Here is an 18,811-nt window from a genome sequence, read left to right as displayed (position 1 = left end):
TTAATCATGGTCCAACTGCCCATATCACAATCATGGAGAATGGTCCAGGAAGAACATGATGCTGAAGTTGGGGACAACAATATAGAGGGTCTCCCAGTGTTGAGATAACCCAATATTCTGGACATTTAGTTGTATTGTCCAAGAGCTAAACTCCACTGTCATTTCCCCCTACAGCTATTTCTTATTTATAGAATACCCAAGGATAATGTAGGAAGGCATCCCTGTTTCTAACTTTTCAAATCTTTTGTAATTTCATATTTTGGGGAATATTTCCATACAGTGTTTCTTTCATCTTAGTAACAAAGACTTTCTTGGTTTAAAGGACCTCTGTGGTTAAGTTTCTTGAAAGATGGGACTACTCTACGTGATATGACTGTACAATCTGTCCTCTCTTTTTTCTAGTTTATCTTTAACCCAAACTACAAACTCTTCCTGCATCCCACATTTTTTTACTCTACTATGATATTTTTGCTGCTCCAGTCTGTCCCACTTAGCAACATTCTACTAATAACTAGTCCTATCATAACTTATTTTTCTTTTTCCCCTTTATTCATACTTATACCCACAATAACTAACATGTCAGAGTAGAGAGAATGGAGTCTGCTTTTTCCCCCTAAAATGGTTGGCACTTAAAAAATGTCTAATGACTGCTTTTAAATCAACTGCTACTCTATTTTCATAGAGAGTTTGCTGACTGTTGATAATTATTTTTGCAAACACTGATCAACTACCAGAGAAATCACTGGGAGAAGAGCTTGGAACCCTGAACATAAACCTAACAGAAGAAAATATCATCTCAAACCTAGTACATCCCAGGCTTTCATGAAAATTGAAAATCTCCAACAGTTTTGGAACAGATAATAAAAATTAAAAAAATAACAAAACACAACCATTGATGTAACCACAGATGGGCATTTCTTAGTTGTAAATCATAAGTAACATGAAAAACTACATCAATCACAGAGTAACCACACATATAGGTAATGTACAAAACACAGGATAAGAAATCAAAGTGACTCTAGGACCTAGGACCTGGGACACAACCAGTCCCCTGTAGCCCCTACACATTGCTGCCCCAGTTGCTAGACAGCAGGGAAGACTACTATGGGCAGGATCTCCCACCAACACCCCCATCTGACCCTGCAATCTACAAGACACATGCCTTACCTCAAACATATCCATTCCCCTGTGAACCCATTCGCTTTCTGAGACATAGAATCTGCCAGCTCTCAATGGACCAAGATGTGAGTTACTTTTCTCCCACCCAGAGTCCTGACTCCAGGACCAAGGCCCCAGGGCACAACCAGTCCCTGAGAACCTCTACCCATTGCTGCCCAGATGCTGGTCAGCAGTGAGGACTCCTGGGAACAGGCTCCCCACTAAACTCTCCACTGAGCCCTGCAATCTACCAGTCCCATACCCTACTCCAAACCTACCCACACCCCCTGTAACCACAGTGGCTTAATGAGACACAGAATTCACTAGCTCTCATTTGACCAAGAGGTGAGTGACTCTCCTACACAGAATCCTGCCTCTAGGACCTAGGTGTTGGAACACAACCAGTCCCTTGGATTCCCCACCCATTGATGCCCCAGTTAGGAGCCAGCAGTGAAGAATCCTGTGGGCAGGCTCCCAGACCTGGGTAGGGGGTGGGGGAGGAGAACATAAGGGAATGAAATAATCAAGCTGAAACAGAGATGCAGTGGGAGAGTAATAAAAGAGATACCATGAAAGAGGGAGACATCAAGGAGATAGAAAGAAACTGAGTGCTAGGGAAGTTTCCAGGAATCCCCAAGGATGACCCCAATTTAGACTTCTAAGCAGTAGTGTAGAGCATGCCTGAACTAGCTTACCTCAGTAATCAGATTAGTGAATACCCTAACTGTCATCATAGAGCCTTTCTTCAGTAAATGATGAAAGCAGATGCAAACATCTATAGCCAAACACCATGATGAGCTCCAGTACTCCATTCAAAGACAGAGAAAAGGGGATTCTATGAACAAGGGGCATCAACATCATGATGGGGAAACCTACAGAGACAACCAAACCACACTAGTGGGAACTCATGAAATTTAGATCAAAGCTGTACAACCTGCATGGTACTGGACTAGCCATCTGCATAGGGAGACAGTTGTGTAGCATGATCTGCATAAGAGATCCCCTTTCAGTAGGATCAGAATCCATCCATGGTTCATGAGCTGGCCTTTTGGAGATCACTTATATGATGGAACACCTTGCATCATAGCTTTGAGGGGAAGAGAAGGGCTTGGACCTGACTCCACTAAATGTACCTCCCTATGGGAGGCCTTAACCTCTTGTATTAGGGAATGGCAGTAAGTTGGGAGGAGGAGGCTGGAAGGAGCAGGAGGAGAGAAGAGGGGGGTTCTTGATATGTAAATTGAATTAAAATTATCTTTTAAAAAAGATAAAAAAAAACTAGTTAGCACTTTGCCTAAGCCATAGACCAAACAGCCAAACAGTTTGTAATTAATATTAAGCCCCTGAGTATTTATTTTATAAAAACAGCTGCTGCCCAGGCAGGATTGTAAAGGACTGGGAAGCTTCAATCTGTAATTGGTGCCCAACAAGGGGAAAGAATTTCCACATAAAACCTGAGAGCTAAAAAAAAATTTCTAAAATGTAGCTAAGAACAGCTTCCTAGTTCAGGTCTCATTACTGGCCCTGATACCAAGAAGCTTCTACTCCCAGCTACTTAATACAGCTTCCCAGAATTAGGGAGGTAAGGATGATTGGTTGGTATCTGTGTCATGTCAAAAAGCAGAGTAGGACAGAACCAGCAGCCAGGGCTGCTGCTTCAGTACTAGCTTAGCAGTTTAAAAACCCTCCTGGTCAGAAAAGGATTAAAGATATATAATAAAACAAATTCAGATGGACAAAATCTCTAAACTGGTTACAGTGTGTTTAAAAATATACATAGGCTTCAGAGAAAAGAAGAAAATGGGGAGAGAAAGTCCTTAAATAAGAAATAAAATAAAAAAATAAGCCATATAAAGATGGAAAATATAGAGAGAGTCTGGAGAGTGTATATTATTGCTTTGTTTTTGGTATTTTTTAACTGCTATCAGACATTTGATTGCAAAGGCTGCTAGATTAATTCAATGTATATATATTTTAGAAATATTTTGATTCCAAGGTTTAAGTCAGAACCATGTTACCTTGGAAAAGAGGTTCTGCTTTTGTTTCCATAGAAGATGAGAAACTGGATTCCTTCCAGGTTAATATGGTTCCATCAAGGAAGACCCCCATAAGAGGTCTCCAATGGGAGCTATGTCCCAGAAGATCCAACATCCAGAGCAGCTTCAAGGCACCTGGCTGAGATGATGCGGTCTCGCAATCTACTACAGCCAAGTTTTAACCATTATCCTAAAGTTTCTCAGGATCTCCCATAAGATTGTCAGTGGCCCCCATTCAGCAGGAAGTAGTATGAAAAGCTATGCCCAAATTCCCAAAATATTGTTTATTTTATTTTTATTTGTTTTTATTTTAATTGTGTTAATTATAAATGGTTAATGATAGTCAACCTCTTTCTAAAATAGGGGAGATATGATATAGAAATGATGGGGAGAGAGATTATTAAATGTACTTTAATCCAAAAAAAAAATAATGGTCAATCGTACATATTTTTCACCAGTATGGAATTTACTTTATTGATGCAAATTTAAAGTTAATTTTGTTGTACTGTATGCATATTTCTATTCTCGTTTAGGGTATTTTGTTTATGTAGCTCATTTATAAATGTAATGTATAGTAAAGAAAATAAATTAATGGTCATCTATAATAGTCAAACTTATAGTCATGTTACTTAAGCTTTTGAGACATACAATGGTATAATTCAATTAGACAGATAATCTTCACACCTTCAAAGACCTACAGCATATGGCATTTAAAATGTTTTAAGAATGTAGACTTTTCTGAACATTGAGACATGTCTGCCCCTGGCAGCAACAATTACTATAAAGAGGATGATGGGCATTGAAGAAACTGATTATGAAGTCTTCCTACAATGTGGAAAAGGCTACCCATTTAGGCAAGAAACTGCTCTTGCCTGGACTGCTTGACAGTATGTTGTATAAACTTGACATGCATGACTCATTAGAAGGTGCCCACCGAAATTTGCTTAAATAAGGTGAGATGGTCCTTCAGGTTCCTGCTTCACAGGAGAATCTACCAGATATTCTGCATGACACAGAGATAAGTGACTGATGAACTTTGCCAATAGGATAAACAATCCTTCAAATTTCCTGCTTCTCTAAATAGACTGCCAGCCTCTCTAGGCCCAAATTTTACAGAAGAGCTTTGAGTGATTGTCCAGGTAGCCAGATGTCTCTGTCATTTCTAGAATTTGAAGTTGCTTGTAATGCACTTCCTGTTTAATTAGCTAATATTATATCATTTGGTGTCTTAATGGAGTTGAAGAATAGATAGTTATAATTATAGTTTTCCTTGGTTATGATTAAAAGTAAACTTTAGACTCACAAATATAGGATAGATGATAGAATATTTTCTTTAATATTGCCAAATATAAATAGACTAGATATTGTAATTGTAATTCTTGCTTGGTAGCTGTTTTATTATATGTAATTTTACTATGTTAAAATAAAAACCTTCTGTTTTGATTAGACAGAAGAGAAGAAGTGTTGCAGGATGGTCTTTCTGTATGCTGTGAATATGTGTTGCTACCATCAGTTAATAAAGAAACTGCTTTAGACTATGGCAAGAAAGGTTAAAGCAGGTAAGAAATCCAAACGAAGTTACAGTGAGAAGAAAGACAGTGTCAGCAAAGATGCTGCAGGCCACTAGAGCAGCAAGTTTGTAAGGTAACATAGGTAAAGCCATGAGACATGTGGTAATACATAGATGAATAGAAATGGATTGATTTAGGAGAAAGGAACTAGTTAACAATAATTCTGAGCCATAGACCAGTTTGTAATTTAAAAAAGTGATCAAAGTGATTGTAAATTATGTTCAAAGAATTCAGTGAACACATGCCTATCTTCTGAATTAATCCCAAGGAAACACCAAATGTTGAAAGAAATAAGGAAATTGAATAATGGCATTCAGATGGAATTTGATAAAGAGATGGATATACAGAAGAAAAACAAAATGAAACGATGACAGAAATGAAAGTATCATCAAGTATGGGGGCCTATTCCCATTTTTTCCAGGATACTCTTAAGGAGAAAGGAATAAGACATATTAGGTAGAAAGAGAGGCCTAGCCAACTAGAAGAAAGACAGAAACAAAGGATAGCTTTGGAAGGGCCTGGGTTAAAAACCAGTGGTCCCTTTGGACTTTTCAGAAGGGATTTGTGTAACAATGCCAAGGTGTGGTGCCAAAAACCTCCCCCTTGCTAGATCAAAGCATACTTCACAGTCAAGTGCAGACATTTGCAAACACCTAGTAACCACACTCATGTTCAGTCCATCGACTTATGGAGCCTTGCTGAGAATAGAAAGCTCAGGTCTCACTAGGAAACTTCTGTCGGCCTCAACAATTAAGTCAAATACAAATTTCATGGGAAAGCCTCAGAGATAGAATGGATCATATTGACAACAGTAGTTGTAGGCTTGAAGACAAGGCAGAGTAATAACATTATTCAGTCATGATTAGTCATCAATTGGTTAAAGAGTTGAATGGAACCTGTAAGTTTTGGGGAGATAAGAGAAAGTCTATGATTTTCATCATGGAACAATTACAAGAATTCCATGTCAAAGGCATAGAAAATATCCTCAGTAAAATCACAAAACAGCTGAAACTTAGAGACCTGCCCCCAGCTCCCATCCTGCCACCGACTTCCCTTCTAGACCAGAGAGCTCCCATCCTACTCCCGACTTCCCATCCAGATAAGGGCTTCCATCATGCCCCAGAGCTCCCATTTGGACAAGAGAGCTGCCATCTGGACAAGAGAGAGAGAGACTTCCTGAATCTGTCAGCTTTGTCTGAACCAAGTGTGCTGATAAGACCAAGAATGAACCACAAGGAGATGGGCAGACGTCAAGGCAGAAGTACATACAACAAAATGAAGAGCAATACAGCATCACCAGAACCTAGCCCGCCTCCAACATCTAGACCTGAACATCAAAAATTGGAAGAAGCAGAGGAAAACAGCCTTATGAATAACATCATGAAGAAGGTAGAGGCTTGTGTAGAGGAAAAGACAAAAAATGGGAATAACACTGTAAACAACTAGAGGAAAGGGCAAACAAATTAGAAGAAAACAATAAAGTCCTGGAAGAAAACAATAAAATCCTGGAAGAAAACAATAAAGTACTGGAAGAAAACAATAAAGTACTGAAAAAAAATCATGAAAAAGCAATGAAACAAATAAAGGAAACAGTCTAAGACCTGAAAAGGGAAATACAAAAAAATAAAGAAGACACAAACAGAGGGAATGCTGGAAATAGAAAATCTGAGTAAAAGATCGGGAACTTCAGATGCAAGTATAACCAACAGAATGCAAGAGGTGGAAGAGAGGATCTGTGGCATTGAAGATACCGTAGAAGAAATAGATTCATCAGTCAAAGAAAACACTAAAGCCAACAAAGTTATGAACCAAAATGTTCAAGAAATTTGGGACACCATGAAAAGATCAAACCTACGAATTATAGGGATAGAAGAAGGTGAAGAATACCAACTCAAAGATACAGAAAACATATTCAACAAAATTATAGAAGAAAACTTTCCCAACTTAAAAAAGGAAATGCCTATGAAGATACAAGAAGCCTATAGAACACCAAACAGACTAGACTGCAAAAAAAAGTCCTCTCGACACATAATAATCAAACAACTAAATGTACAGAATAAAGAAAGAATATTAAGAGCAGCAAAGGAAAAAGGCCAAGTGACCTATAAAGGCAAACCCTTCAGAATAACACCCAATTTCTCAATGGAGACTTTGAAAGCCAGAAGGACCTGGACAGATGGAATGCAGACACTAAGAGAACATGGATGTCAGCCCAGACTAATACACCCAGCAAAACTTTCAATCATCATAGACAGAGTGAACAAGACATTCAAAGACAAAGCCAGATTTAAACAATACCTATCCACTAACCCAGCCTTACAGAAAGCACTAGAAGGAAAATTCAAAACGAAGGAAGTCAGATACACACTCAAAAACATAGGCAATAGACAAAGCCACAGCAGTAAACCCCAAGGAAGAAGTACACACATACTACCACCAAGAATAACAGGAATGAACAATCACTGGTCATTAATATCCCTTAATATCAACAGACTTAATTCACCTATAAAAAGATATAGGCTTACAGAATGGATACCAAAGCAGGACCAATCTTTCTGCTGCATACAAGAAACACATCTCAAATTCAAAGACAGACACTACCTAGGAATAAAAGGCTGGGAAAAGACTTTCCAATCAAATGGCCTTAAGAAACAAGCAGGTGTAGCCATCCTGATATCCACCAAAATAGACTTCAAACTAAAATCATACAAAGGGATTAAGAAGGGCATTACATACTAATCACAGGAAAGATTCACCAAGATGAAGTTTCAATTCTGAACATTTATGCCCCAAACACAAGGGCACTCACATATAAGTAAGAAACATCACTAAAGCTTAAACCACATATAAAACCCCACACATTAATATTGGAAGATCTCAACACCCCACTTTCACCACTGGACAAATCTCCCAAATCGAAACTTTACAAAGAAATAAAGGACTTAACTGGTGACATGACCCAATTGGACCTAATAGATATCTACAGACATTCCATCCTAACAAGAAAGAATATACCTTCTTCTCAGCACCCCATGGAACCTTCTCTAAAATCGACCACATACTTGGCCACAAGGCAAATCTCAACACATACAAAACAATTTGAATAACCTCCTGGGTTCTATCAGATCACCATGGTTTAAAGTTAGATTTCAACAACAACAAAAACTACAGAAAACCTACAGTCTCATGGAAACTGAATAATGCTCAACTGAATCACCAATGGGTTAAGGAAGAAATAAAGAAAGAAATTAAAGACTTCCTAGAGATCAATGAAAATGAAGACACCACATACACAAACTTATGGGACACTATGAAAGCAGTGCTAAGAGGGAAATTCATAGCACTAAATGCCCACATAAAGAAGTTGGAGAAACCTCACACTAGAGACTTAACAGCACACCTGAAAGCTCTAGAACAAGAAGAAGCAAACTCTTCCAGGAATAATAGATGCCAGGAAATTATCAAAGTGAGAGCTGAAATTAATAAAATAGAAACTAAGAGAATAATACCAAAAATTAATGAAACAAAGAGTTGGTTCAATGAGAAAATCAACAAGATAGAAAAGCCCTTAACCAAACTAACCAAAAGACAGAAAGAGAGAATCCAAGTCAACAGAATCAGAAATAAAAAGGGGGAAATAACAACAGACATTGAGGGAATCCAGAGAATTATCAGGTCATATTTCAAAAACCTCTACTCCACAAAACTGGAAAATCTAAAAGAAATGGATAATTTTCTGGATAGGTACCACATACCTAAGTTAAATCAAGACCAGATAAACTATTTAAATATTCCAATAACCCCTAAGTAAATAGAAACAGTCATTAAAAGTCTCCCAATCAAGAAAAGCCCAGGACCAGATGGTTTCAGCCATTCTGAATTCTACCAGATCTTCAAAGAAGAATTAATACCAAAATGCTCTAAGTTGTTCCACATAATAGAAACAGAAGGAACATTACTAAACTCCTTCTATGAGGCTATAATTACCCTGATTCCTAAACCAAACAAGGATACAGCAAAGAAAGAGAACTACAGACAGATCTCCCTCATGAACATCGATGCAAAAATACTCAATAAAATACTGGCAAACAGACTCCAAGAACACATCAGAACAATTATCCACCATGACCAAGTAGGCTTCATCCCAGGGATGTAAGGGTGGTTCAACATATGAAAGTCCATCAATGTAATACACCATATAAACAAACTCAAAGAAAAATAACACACGATCATCTCACTAGATGCAGAAAAGGCATTTGTCAAAATACAACACACTTCATGATAAAAGTCTTGGAGCGATCAGGAATACAGGGAACATACCTAAACATAATAAAGGCAATTTACAGCAAGCCAACAGCCAACATCAAATTAAATGGAGAGAAACTCAAAGCAATTCCACTAAAATCGGGAATAAGGCAAGGCTGTCCACTCTCCCCATACTTATTCAATATAGTACTTGAAGTTCTAGTCAGAGCAATAACACAACATAAGGAGATTAAGGGGATGCAAATTGGAAAGGAAGAATTCAAGCTTTCCCTATTTGCAGATGACATGATAGTATGCTTGAGTGACCCCAAAGATTCAATCAGGGAACTGATACAGCTTATAAACACCTTCAGCAACATAGCAGGATACAAGATCAACTCAAAAAAATCAGTAGTCCTCCTATATACAATGGACAAAGAAGCAGAGAAGGAAATCAGAGATACGTCACCCTTTACAATAGCCACAAATGACATAAAATACCTTGGGGTAACACTAACCAAGCAAGTGAAGGACCTATATGACAAGAACTTTAAGTCCCTGAAAAAAGAAATTGAAGAAGATGTCAGAAAATTGAATGATCTCCCATGGTCATGGATAGGCAGGATTGACATAGTAAAAATGGCAATTTTACCAAAAGCAATCTACAGATTCAATGCAATCCCCATCAAAATACCAACACAATTCTTCACAGACCTGGAAAGAATAATACTCAACTTCATATGGAAAAACAAAAAACCCAGGATAGCCAAAAGAATCCTGTACAATAAAACAACCTCTGGAGGCATCATGATCCCTGACTTCGAGCTCTACTACAGAGCTACAGTAATAAAAACAGCTTGGTATTGGCATAAAAATTGACATGTGGACCAATGGAATCAAATTGAAGACCCTGACATTAACCCACACACCTATGAACATATAATTTTTGACAAAGAAGACAAAAGTGTGCAATGGAAAAAAGAAAGCATCTTCAACAAATGGTGATGGTATAACTGGATATCATTGTGTAGAAGGCTGCTAATAGATCCATATCTGTCACCGTGCACAAAAGTTAAGTCCAAGTGGACCAAGGACCTCAACATAAATCCAGCTACTCTGAACCTTCTAGAAGAGGAAGTAGGATGTAGTCTTGAATGCATTGGCATAGGAGATCATTTCCTAAATATAATACCAGTAGCACAGACACTGAGAGAAACAATCAATCAATGGGACCTCTTAAAACTGAGAAGCTTTTGTAGAGCAAAGGATACAACCAAAAAGGCAAAGCAACAGCCTACAAAATGGGAAAAGATCTTCACCAACACCACATCTGACAGAGGACTGATATCCAGAATATATAAGGAACACAAGAAATTAGACATCAAAAAGACCAACAGTTAAATTAAGAAATGGGCTATAGAACTAAACAGAGAATTCTCAACAGAGGAAACTCAAATGGCTGAAAGACATTTAAGGAATTGCTCAACATCCCTAATCATCAGGGAAATGCAAATCAAAACAATTCTGAAAACACTGAAGACACCTTATGATGGACAGAATGTGGAACTAGGGGAATTCTCCTTCACTGCTGGTGGGAATGCAAGCTTGTACAACCACTTTGGAAATCAATATGCCGCTTTCTTAGAAAATTGGGAATCAATCTCCCCCAAGATCCAGCTATACCACTCTTGGGCATATACCCAAGAAATGCTCAATCATACCACAAGAGCACTTGCTCAGCTATGTTCATATCAGCATTGTTTATAATAGCCAAAATCTGGAAACAATCTAGATGCCCTTCAACTGAAGAATGGATAAATAAATTGTGGCACATATACACAATGGAATACTACTCATCAGAGAAAAAAAATGACATCATGAGGTTTGCAGTCAAATGGATGGATCCAGAAAAAAATCATCCTGAGTGAGGTAACCCAGAACCAGAAAGACAAATATGGTATGTACTCACTCATAGGAGGATACTAAATGTGGAACAAGGATGACTTGACTGCTACTCACATCACCAGTGAGGCTACCTGGAAAACAGGACCCCAAGAAAGACACGGAGATCACCCAATGATGGAGAAATGGATGAGATCTACATGAACAGCCTGGACATGAGTGGGAGCAATGAACAGTGAGGGTCGAGGGAAAGAGAGCAGGAGATCCCAGCTGTATCAAGAAAAGAGAGGGAGAACAAGGAATAGGAGTCCATGGTAAATGAAGACCACATGAGAAAAGGAAGAAACAAAGTGCTAAATAGGCCCATAGAAATTCACAAAGATACCCCCACAAAAGACTGCTGGCAATGGTCGAAAGACAGCCAGGACTGACCTACTCTGGTGATGAAATGGCCAAACACCCTAATAGTTGTGCCAGAAACCCCATCCAAGGACTGAGGAATCTGGATGCAGACATCCACAGGTAGGCCCTGGGTGGAATGCTGGGAGTCTAATTAGTGAGAAAGAGGAGGGTTTATATGAGCGAGAATTGTTGAAACCAAGGTTGGATAAAGCACAGGGACAAATAGCCAAACGAATAGAAACACATGAACTATGAACCAAAGACTGAGGGAGCAGGCCCTCTGAATAGGTGAGACAGTGGTTTGGCTTGATCTCTTTGGGAGGCATCTAGGCAGTGGGACCAAGTCCTGTGCTCATTGCATGAGTTAGCTGTTTGAAACCTGGGACTTATGCAGGGATGCTCGGCTCAACCTGGGAGGAGGGGACTGGACCTGCCTGGACTGAGTCTATCAGATTGATCTCGCCATGATGCACAATGGAAAAGAGTATAACACTGATATGAAGACTGGAGAAGAAACTTCCCTATTCACATTGAAGATAATGCAGTGAACTTACAGAATAAAGAAAGCGTACTGGAAGGTGCCAAAGGAAGGATGATGTCACATATAAGGACAGATCAATGAGCATATCTCCTGTATTTTCAATGGAAAACAAAAATGCCAGGATGTCTTAAAAACATGTTTTTCATGATAAGAAAACAGGAACTGGTGAATATTATATATACATATATATATATATATATATATATGTGTGTGTGTGTGTGTGTGTGTGTGTGTGTGTGTGTGTGTGTGTGTAATAAATATGGCTATTTATTATAATCAAAGGAGGAAAAACTTTCCCTGCTATGTCATGCTAAAGAATTTCTTACGCCGGGCGGTGGTGGCGCACGCCTTTAATCCCAGCACTCGGGAGGCAGAGGCAGGCGGATCTTTGTGAGTTCGAGGCCAGCCTGGGCTACCAAGTGAGTTCCAGGACAGGCGCAAAGCTACACAGAGAAACCCTGTCTCGAAAAAACCAAAAAAAAAAAAAAAAAAAAGAATTTCTTACAATATAAAGTCTGATTGCATTATATAATGTACAGATCAGTTTGACCTAAGAAAAAAACAAACACAGCCAACACGCTAGAGGAAAATATGATGCTGAGAAACCTGTTAAGAACAGAGGGTCAAAACAATGTCAGACAGTAGAAAATCAATAATATGTCAGGAATCCATGCGTGACTTTCAATAAGAAGTCTTAATATTAACATTCTATATTCCTTTATCTAAGGACACAGACTAAGGCTGAAGATAGTGATACATCCTTTAATCTCAGCACTCAACAGCCAGAGGCAGGCAGATCACTGTGAGATTCTGACAATTCTCATCTATATAGCCAGTTCTAGACCAGCTAGGAATACATGGAACCTGTCTTTTAATAAATGAGTAAGTAAATAATACAGAGACTAGCATATTTGGCTATCAATCATAATGTTTTTTCCTGACCCACGAATTGTTACCAACCACCAAATATCAACACAAGAAACAAGCATGCATCATTATTCCAATATCAAACTAAAGCTAGTCACAAGGATGTAGGAGATTGCTTTATATACTTGACAGAAACTATCCATCCACAAGGTTTTGCAACTCTAAATGTGTATGTATCAATATGTGCACTCACTTTCATAAAAATGCTAATAGATATAATGTCACAGAATAAATTCTGCAATATAATAATAAGTGACATCTATTCCCACTCTTAAAATAAATATATTATCCACAATAAAATAAACAGAGAAACATTGGAAGTAGATAACATTAATTTACCTTTGATTCACGATTCATTCAAGAGATGGAGGAGTGATTCAATATATGTAAATGTATAAATATAAATCATGACATTAATAGCTCAAAGACAGAAATTACACAATCATCTTCTGTCTATCAAAAAGCACAAAAGTATGTGGCAATGATGGGTAACAACATGTGATATGAAAATTCAAATGGGGTAAAATAATCAGATTATAAAGGAGTGAATGCAAGATGGGGGAGATAATAATTGTGTATGGATATGCTATGAGGAAACTTTATATTTTATGGTAATTAAAATAAGTTTAAGATCTTAATATAGTTGAAAAATAGACTATATACCTGTAGAGAAAGCCAATGGATTGAAAAAGTCAAATATAAAAAGCTTTCTGGTGTTTTTTACAAAGGGGTCCTGGGGGTTGTTGAGGGAATCCACCTTCACTCCAAATAAGGTTCCAGTGAGCACATCCATGCTGTAGGCCCCAAATACACTAAGGAGAGAAGCAGGTGAGTTAATGTGTTACTCACACAACCTCTAAGCTATGTGACTATTGGTCTGCAGTATAATCAACAAAGCCTGAGTTTACTACTGTAGTATCTTCAGAAATCAATAGGATTTTACTACCCACACCATTTCCAGAACCTTCTCCATCTTCTGTTGGATGAAAAAGGTAGAAGGAATTTGTTTCTTGCTTATATTTTTCTAAGACACTCAGCAAAACCTGAATATTTAGATAGTTGAAAGTTATAGCTATAATACACTTGTCAAATCAATGACCTCTTATGTAGCACATATATCTTCCTCACACATTTCTTAACCCCTCATCTGCACCATTTCTAAATTTTCTTCTTTCATTCTAAACTATTCTAGAATATACAAGATGATAACCGGTAACCTAATTTTGTTACTCACAAGGTATTTGGGTAAATTCATGCCTCTCCCTTACCCTGCTCCAGAATAATTCATCTACTTATCAGGCAGAGGGAGATTTCCAGATGGGGCACAGAGTCCCTAGACAATGCATGTATCACTACTCACTTGTTCATGGTAACACTCTTGCCCTTCTCGACTTCCCGACTCATGTTTTTCACCATCACATCTCCATATTCTTGGATGATGTGGAACATCTAAGCACAAAACACAACACAGTCTCATGGTAAATGGCAACATCTGAGTTTCTAAAATAAAAGGTCTTTTGAAATTATATAAAGATCATCATATTTTTAAAATGACTACACAAGACAAAATAACAACAAAACAAAACAAAGACTATTCTTAACAATATAATTCTCAAAGGAACATCTCTTTAAAGAGTGTGATATTATTTCTACCATTCCTCTGATAAAATCTACTCCATTTACAATAAAAAGCTCTTCATAAACTTACCTCCTTCAGTTTTCCACTGCTAAAGGCTGGTGTCATCAATGATCGGATTCTTTTCCATTCTTCATTCTCAGAAGTTGTTATACTTTTTTTCATAAATCCAAGTGGACCAAAAAACTACAATACCAAGAAAAATTTTGCCCTGAATTAGATTGGTTATCTTAAAAGTTACAAAACCTGCATAAAATAGACAACACTCTTTAACAGTTACTAACCCTCTTCTAGGTGGCAGGTTTCATGCTAGTCCCTCAACAGCAGTTCCTCAAACTAGGGCTGAGGCAATGGCTTCGTGGTCTACACCACTTGATCCTCTTGCGAGGACTCTGGTTAAATTCTTAGGAGCTACATTAGGTGGTTCACAACTGTCAGTAACTCCAGTTCTGTGTGTCTGATGCCGTCTTCTACTCTCTGTGAGTACTTGCACACATGTGGTACAAATACATTCATTCAGGCACACATATGTGATAAATAACATATATAAAATGCTTCAAAGTTAAAGTATGGATACATACACCATCCATGTGGGATAAAGTTGTTATATTACAGTCTTCATTTCAATGTGAATCCCTCTGTAGAAATAAAATGCCTTTTTCTGTGAAAAAAACAGGTAGAAGACTAAAAGTATTCTCCATGTCAGTACAGAGAAAGTTGATTTCTTAGTTAGATTTTGATTGATGTGATAAAGACCATGGAAAAAAGCAACTCTTTGTGGAGAGCATTTAGTAATCTTACAACTCTCAGGCCATATTCTGTCTCTGAGAAAAGTGAAGGCAGTAACTCAAGGCAGGAACCTGAAGGCAGGAACTGAAGCAGAAGTTTTGGAGGAATGCTCCTTCTGGCTTGCTCACCATGTTTTTTTTCAGCCTGCTTTCAAATACAATCCAGGACTACCTACCCAGAGGTGGCACCAAACTCTAATGAGTTGAACAGTTACTAATGAAGAAAATGCTCCAGTCTTTTTACAAGAAAGCTGATGGAAGCATTTCTCAACTGAGGTTTCTCTTCCTAACTATGCCTATGTTTGTTTCATGTTGCCAAAATGCAACCAGAACAATAGGGTACATAGAGGAGGGCTATATTGGCAAATTTTCCTTAGACCAGTTTTGCACTTCCAAGTATATTCAGCTTGAGCTATTTTAAAAAGAAGTTACATGAAACAGTAATTATTAAATTAACATAAATACCAAGAAATGGGTATTATTAGCCAAAGCATTAATTGAATATCATGTAAATATCTCTCCATTGTTTATCCTGAAATATAAGCAAAGGAGCACTATAATTCTCTTTTCCCCTTGGAAAGTTTCTTCCACCATATGCTCCTGTATTTGATTCTAACTTGGAATATTTCAATAGTTCTTGATGATATAAATACATATCAATAATGAGAGGGAAACCTCATACATATGATAAAAACTATATCGAGCAAAACCTTCTTCATCCAGCACTTCACTTTGTTAAGAAACACTGAATTTCCCATTAAGAGATGATTTTAAACAACTAGTTCTCACCTTTTACTACATCCTAACCTGACATCTAGCTTTTGCAATGAGAGGCAAATATAAACTAAAAGGCACTCAGATTTCACTGCAAGTGGAAATATTTCCATATAGATATGTTATTAACTACATGGAACAAAAAAGTATACAAAAAATAAGGAAATTGAAAGTGATAGAATACCTACAACCATTCAACCCCAAGGCTCAGGAAACATTGTGGAAGACATGGTTGAAAGACTGCTAGAGCCAGAGGAGTGCCATGAAGGTCTTGACTCTGGGCATGACATGAGTATTACTCACATGGACTCACAGTTGCTATGGTTATCCCCACTAGACTTCTAGAAGATCAGTCAAATTTTACAAATCCAGCACAGACAGGAAAGAAGCTTGTGATGTCACCCACCATATCTGTGGAGCTACTAATATTTGCAAGAGCATTCTTCCATGTATATCTTCAACACATCTGTACTAAAAATGTACAGTGTCTGTAGATTCCAGTAGAGGGCATCAGATCCAATGAGATTGGACTCAGTGTTGAGTTCAGGTACCATGTGGCTACTGGGAATTGAACCCTTGTCTTGTATAATAGCAGTTAGTTTTCTTGATGCCTGAGCCATCTTTCCATATGCAGTATTGTAAAACTGATAAAAGCATGTCATAGGCCCTAGTGCAGAAACAACTGTTTCTGCACTACAAAATGGAATGTGATGTTCATCTAATTGCCCTCTAGATTCTTATGTTTATATCCTCAGATTACTTCTGTCAGTGTTTGTCTTAGAAGTTTCATTTTATCATGGCCAAAGATTGATATAGCAATTTATAACTAGGCAATGTAAAAAAAAAAGGTGACTTCAGAATGATCACTCCTAAATATGACATCTAAATAATCCGCTCAGGGGAGAATGAAAAAGGGAGAGGAGCAGAAGAAATATAAGGTCTGGCCTGCAGAAGAGGCTCACTAGTTAAGAAAATATACTGCTTTTGCAAGGACCTGAGTTCAGTCTCCAAAACCCCTGTCAGGTAGGGCAATTGCCTGTTCATCTAGAAGCAGGGAATCCAACAACTTCTTATGGTTTCATGGGTACTTTACTCATATTCACAAACACATACACATATTTAAATAAACATAAATAAAGTTTCTTATACATTTTTGAACAACAGGAAGGTTAGAGACATACAGAAAGTTCACTTCTGTGCATGAAATATCATTGCAGTTCCAGAATTGCAGTTATTGGCCTAAGTCCATTCACAAGATAAAACCCATCAACATTCCACCATAGAGAAGGGAAAGGTTCATGAGGTTCTGTCTCTCCCTTAGGATTTATAGGTAGGTAGTGGCAACCAGAGAAGGGAGAACCATTTACTTTAGCAGTGTAGAGAGTGATAGGGTCTCTATGTTCTTGAAAATAATTTTATAATATATATTTTCTTGTAATCAACACTTACTAGATTCACTAGAGTCATCCAATTTTTTAAAGACACTAGAGCAGAATGAAATATAATTTAGAAAAGGAAGAGAAATAGTAAGAATTGGAGAGAGACAAGCTTAGGTAATAGGAGGTGAATATAAGCAACACACACACACATATGTATATAGGAGTGTGTATTATATATCCATGTTATCATGTATTGTATTTGTTGCAATAATATCATAATAAAATTGATAATACACACATATGTGAAATAATGAAGACATAAAATAAGAATTACTATCATTACTCATGTGCACATACCCACATTCTGATGCACATGCACACAACTAATTTTAAAATTAAAAAGAATTAGTATATAAATGAATAAATAAATAAATAAATGGTTAAAAATGTTCAGCACAGTGATGCTGTGTGTTTAAGCTCAGCACACAGGATGGAGAGGCAGGTAGATATCTGGGAGGTCAACATCATCCTGAACTACATAATGAGTTCCAATATTGGCAGAGGAGATACTTTTGAGATAGTTTTTGAAAACAATTCAGCATGCCTTCATTATATAAGTTCTCGAGAGAGTAAGAATGACAGAAACATACATCAAATAAAATATATAATTCACAACAAAACAATAATGCTCTATATTGCAAACCCACAGCCAACATTATCCTAAATGGAGAAATATTCAAGCAATACCATTAAAATAAAATAAAATCAAGAGCAAGACAGGGCTGTGCACTATCCCTGCTCTTTTTTCAATATAATCCTCAAAGCACTAGCTAGAGTAAAATAATAAGAGAAGGAAATTATACAAAAAGAAAAAGTCAAATTATTCTTATTTGCAGAATATATATACAATATATTTATACATATACAAATATACATTCTACTAGAAAACATGTATAAATGATGAACAATTTTAGTAAAGAGGCAGAGAGCCAATGTGTACACTAGAAGATTGAGAAGGAGATCATGTATGCATCTCCACTTAAAACACCTTCAAAGTATATAATTGACGTTGCAATGAACATATTCAAGGAAGAGAAAGAAATCTACAGTTAAAGCTTTAAATCTCAGAATAAAGGGATTGAGACACTACAAGACAGAAAGACATCCTTTGATTCTGTACTAGTATAAATGGCATTGTGAAAATGATGATTCCACCAAAAGCAATTTATAGACTCAGGGCAACACCAAGAAAATCACAACAGCATTCTTCACAGAACTAGAAAAAATTTCTAAAATCCACATGGAATCAAAAAAGAACCTGGATAGCCAGAGAAATCCTTAATAATAAGAACAATGCAGAAATAATTATCTTTCCAGATTTCAAAATATGTTGCACAGCAGTATTAAAAACAATGTATCTTACTGGTGGAAAAATAGATATATAGATCAATG

At 37.2% G+C, this 18,811-nt stretch overlaps 1 protein-coding gene across 2 annotated transcripts in view; it reads right to left on the bottom strand.

Annotated features, from left to right (window-relative positions):
- LOC121826472 (cytochrome P450 3A4-like) overlaps window positions 1-18,811 on the bottom strand; it is a 157,653-nt gene that overhangs the window by 21,531 nt on the left and 117,311 nt on the right. For both annotated transcript variants that reach the window (XM_076560651.1, XM_076560652.1), the window contains exons 5-7: window positions 14,491-14,604; window positions 14,143-14,231; window positions 13,446-13,594 (exon numbers count right to left, since the gene is read on the bottom strand). In XM_076560651.1, coding sequence (XP_076416766.1) covers window positions 13,446-13,594; window positions 14,143-14,231; window positions 14,491-14,604 — 352 coding nt within the window. The remainder of the gene's footprint in view (window positions 1-13,445; window positions 13,595-14,142; window positions 14,232-14,490; window positions 14,605-18,811) is intronic.

Source organism: Peromyscus maniculatus, chromosome 23 (genome assembly GCF_049852395.1).
Source record: "Peromyscus maniculatus bairdii isolate BWxNUB_F1_BW_parent chromosome 23, HU_Pman_BW_mat_3.1, whole genome shotgun sequence".
Classification (NCBI taxonomy): domain Eukaryota; kingdom Metazoa; phylum Chordata; class Mammalia; order Rodentia; family Cricetidae; genus Peromyscus; species Peromyscus maniculatus.
This window is presented reverse-complemented; position numbering and strand designations above follow the sequence as displayed.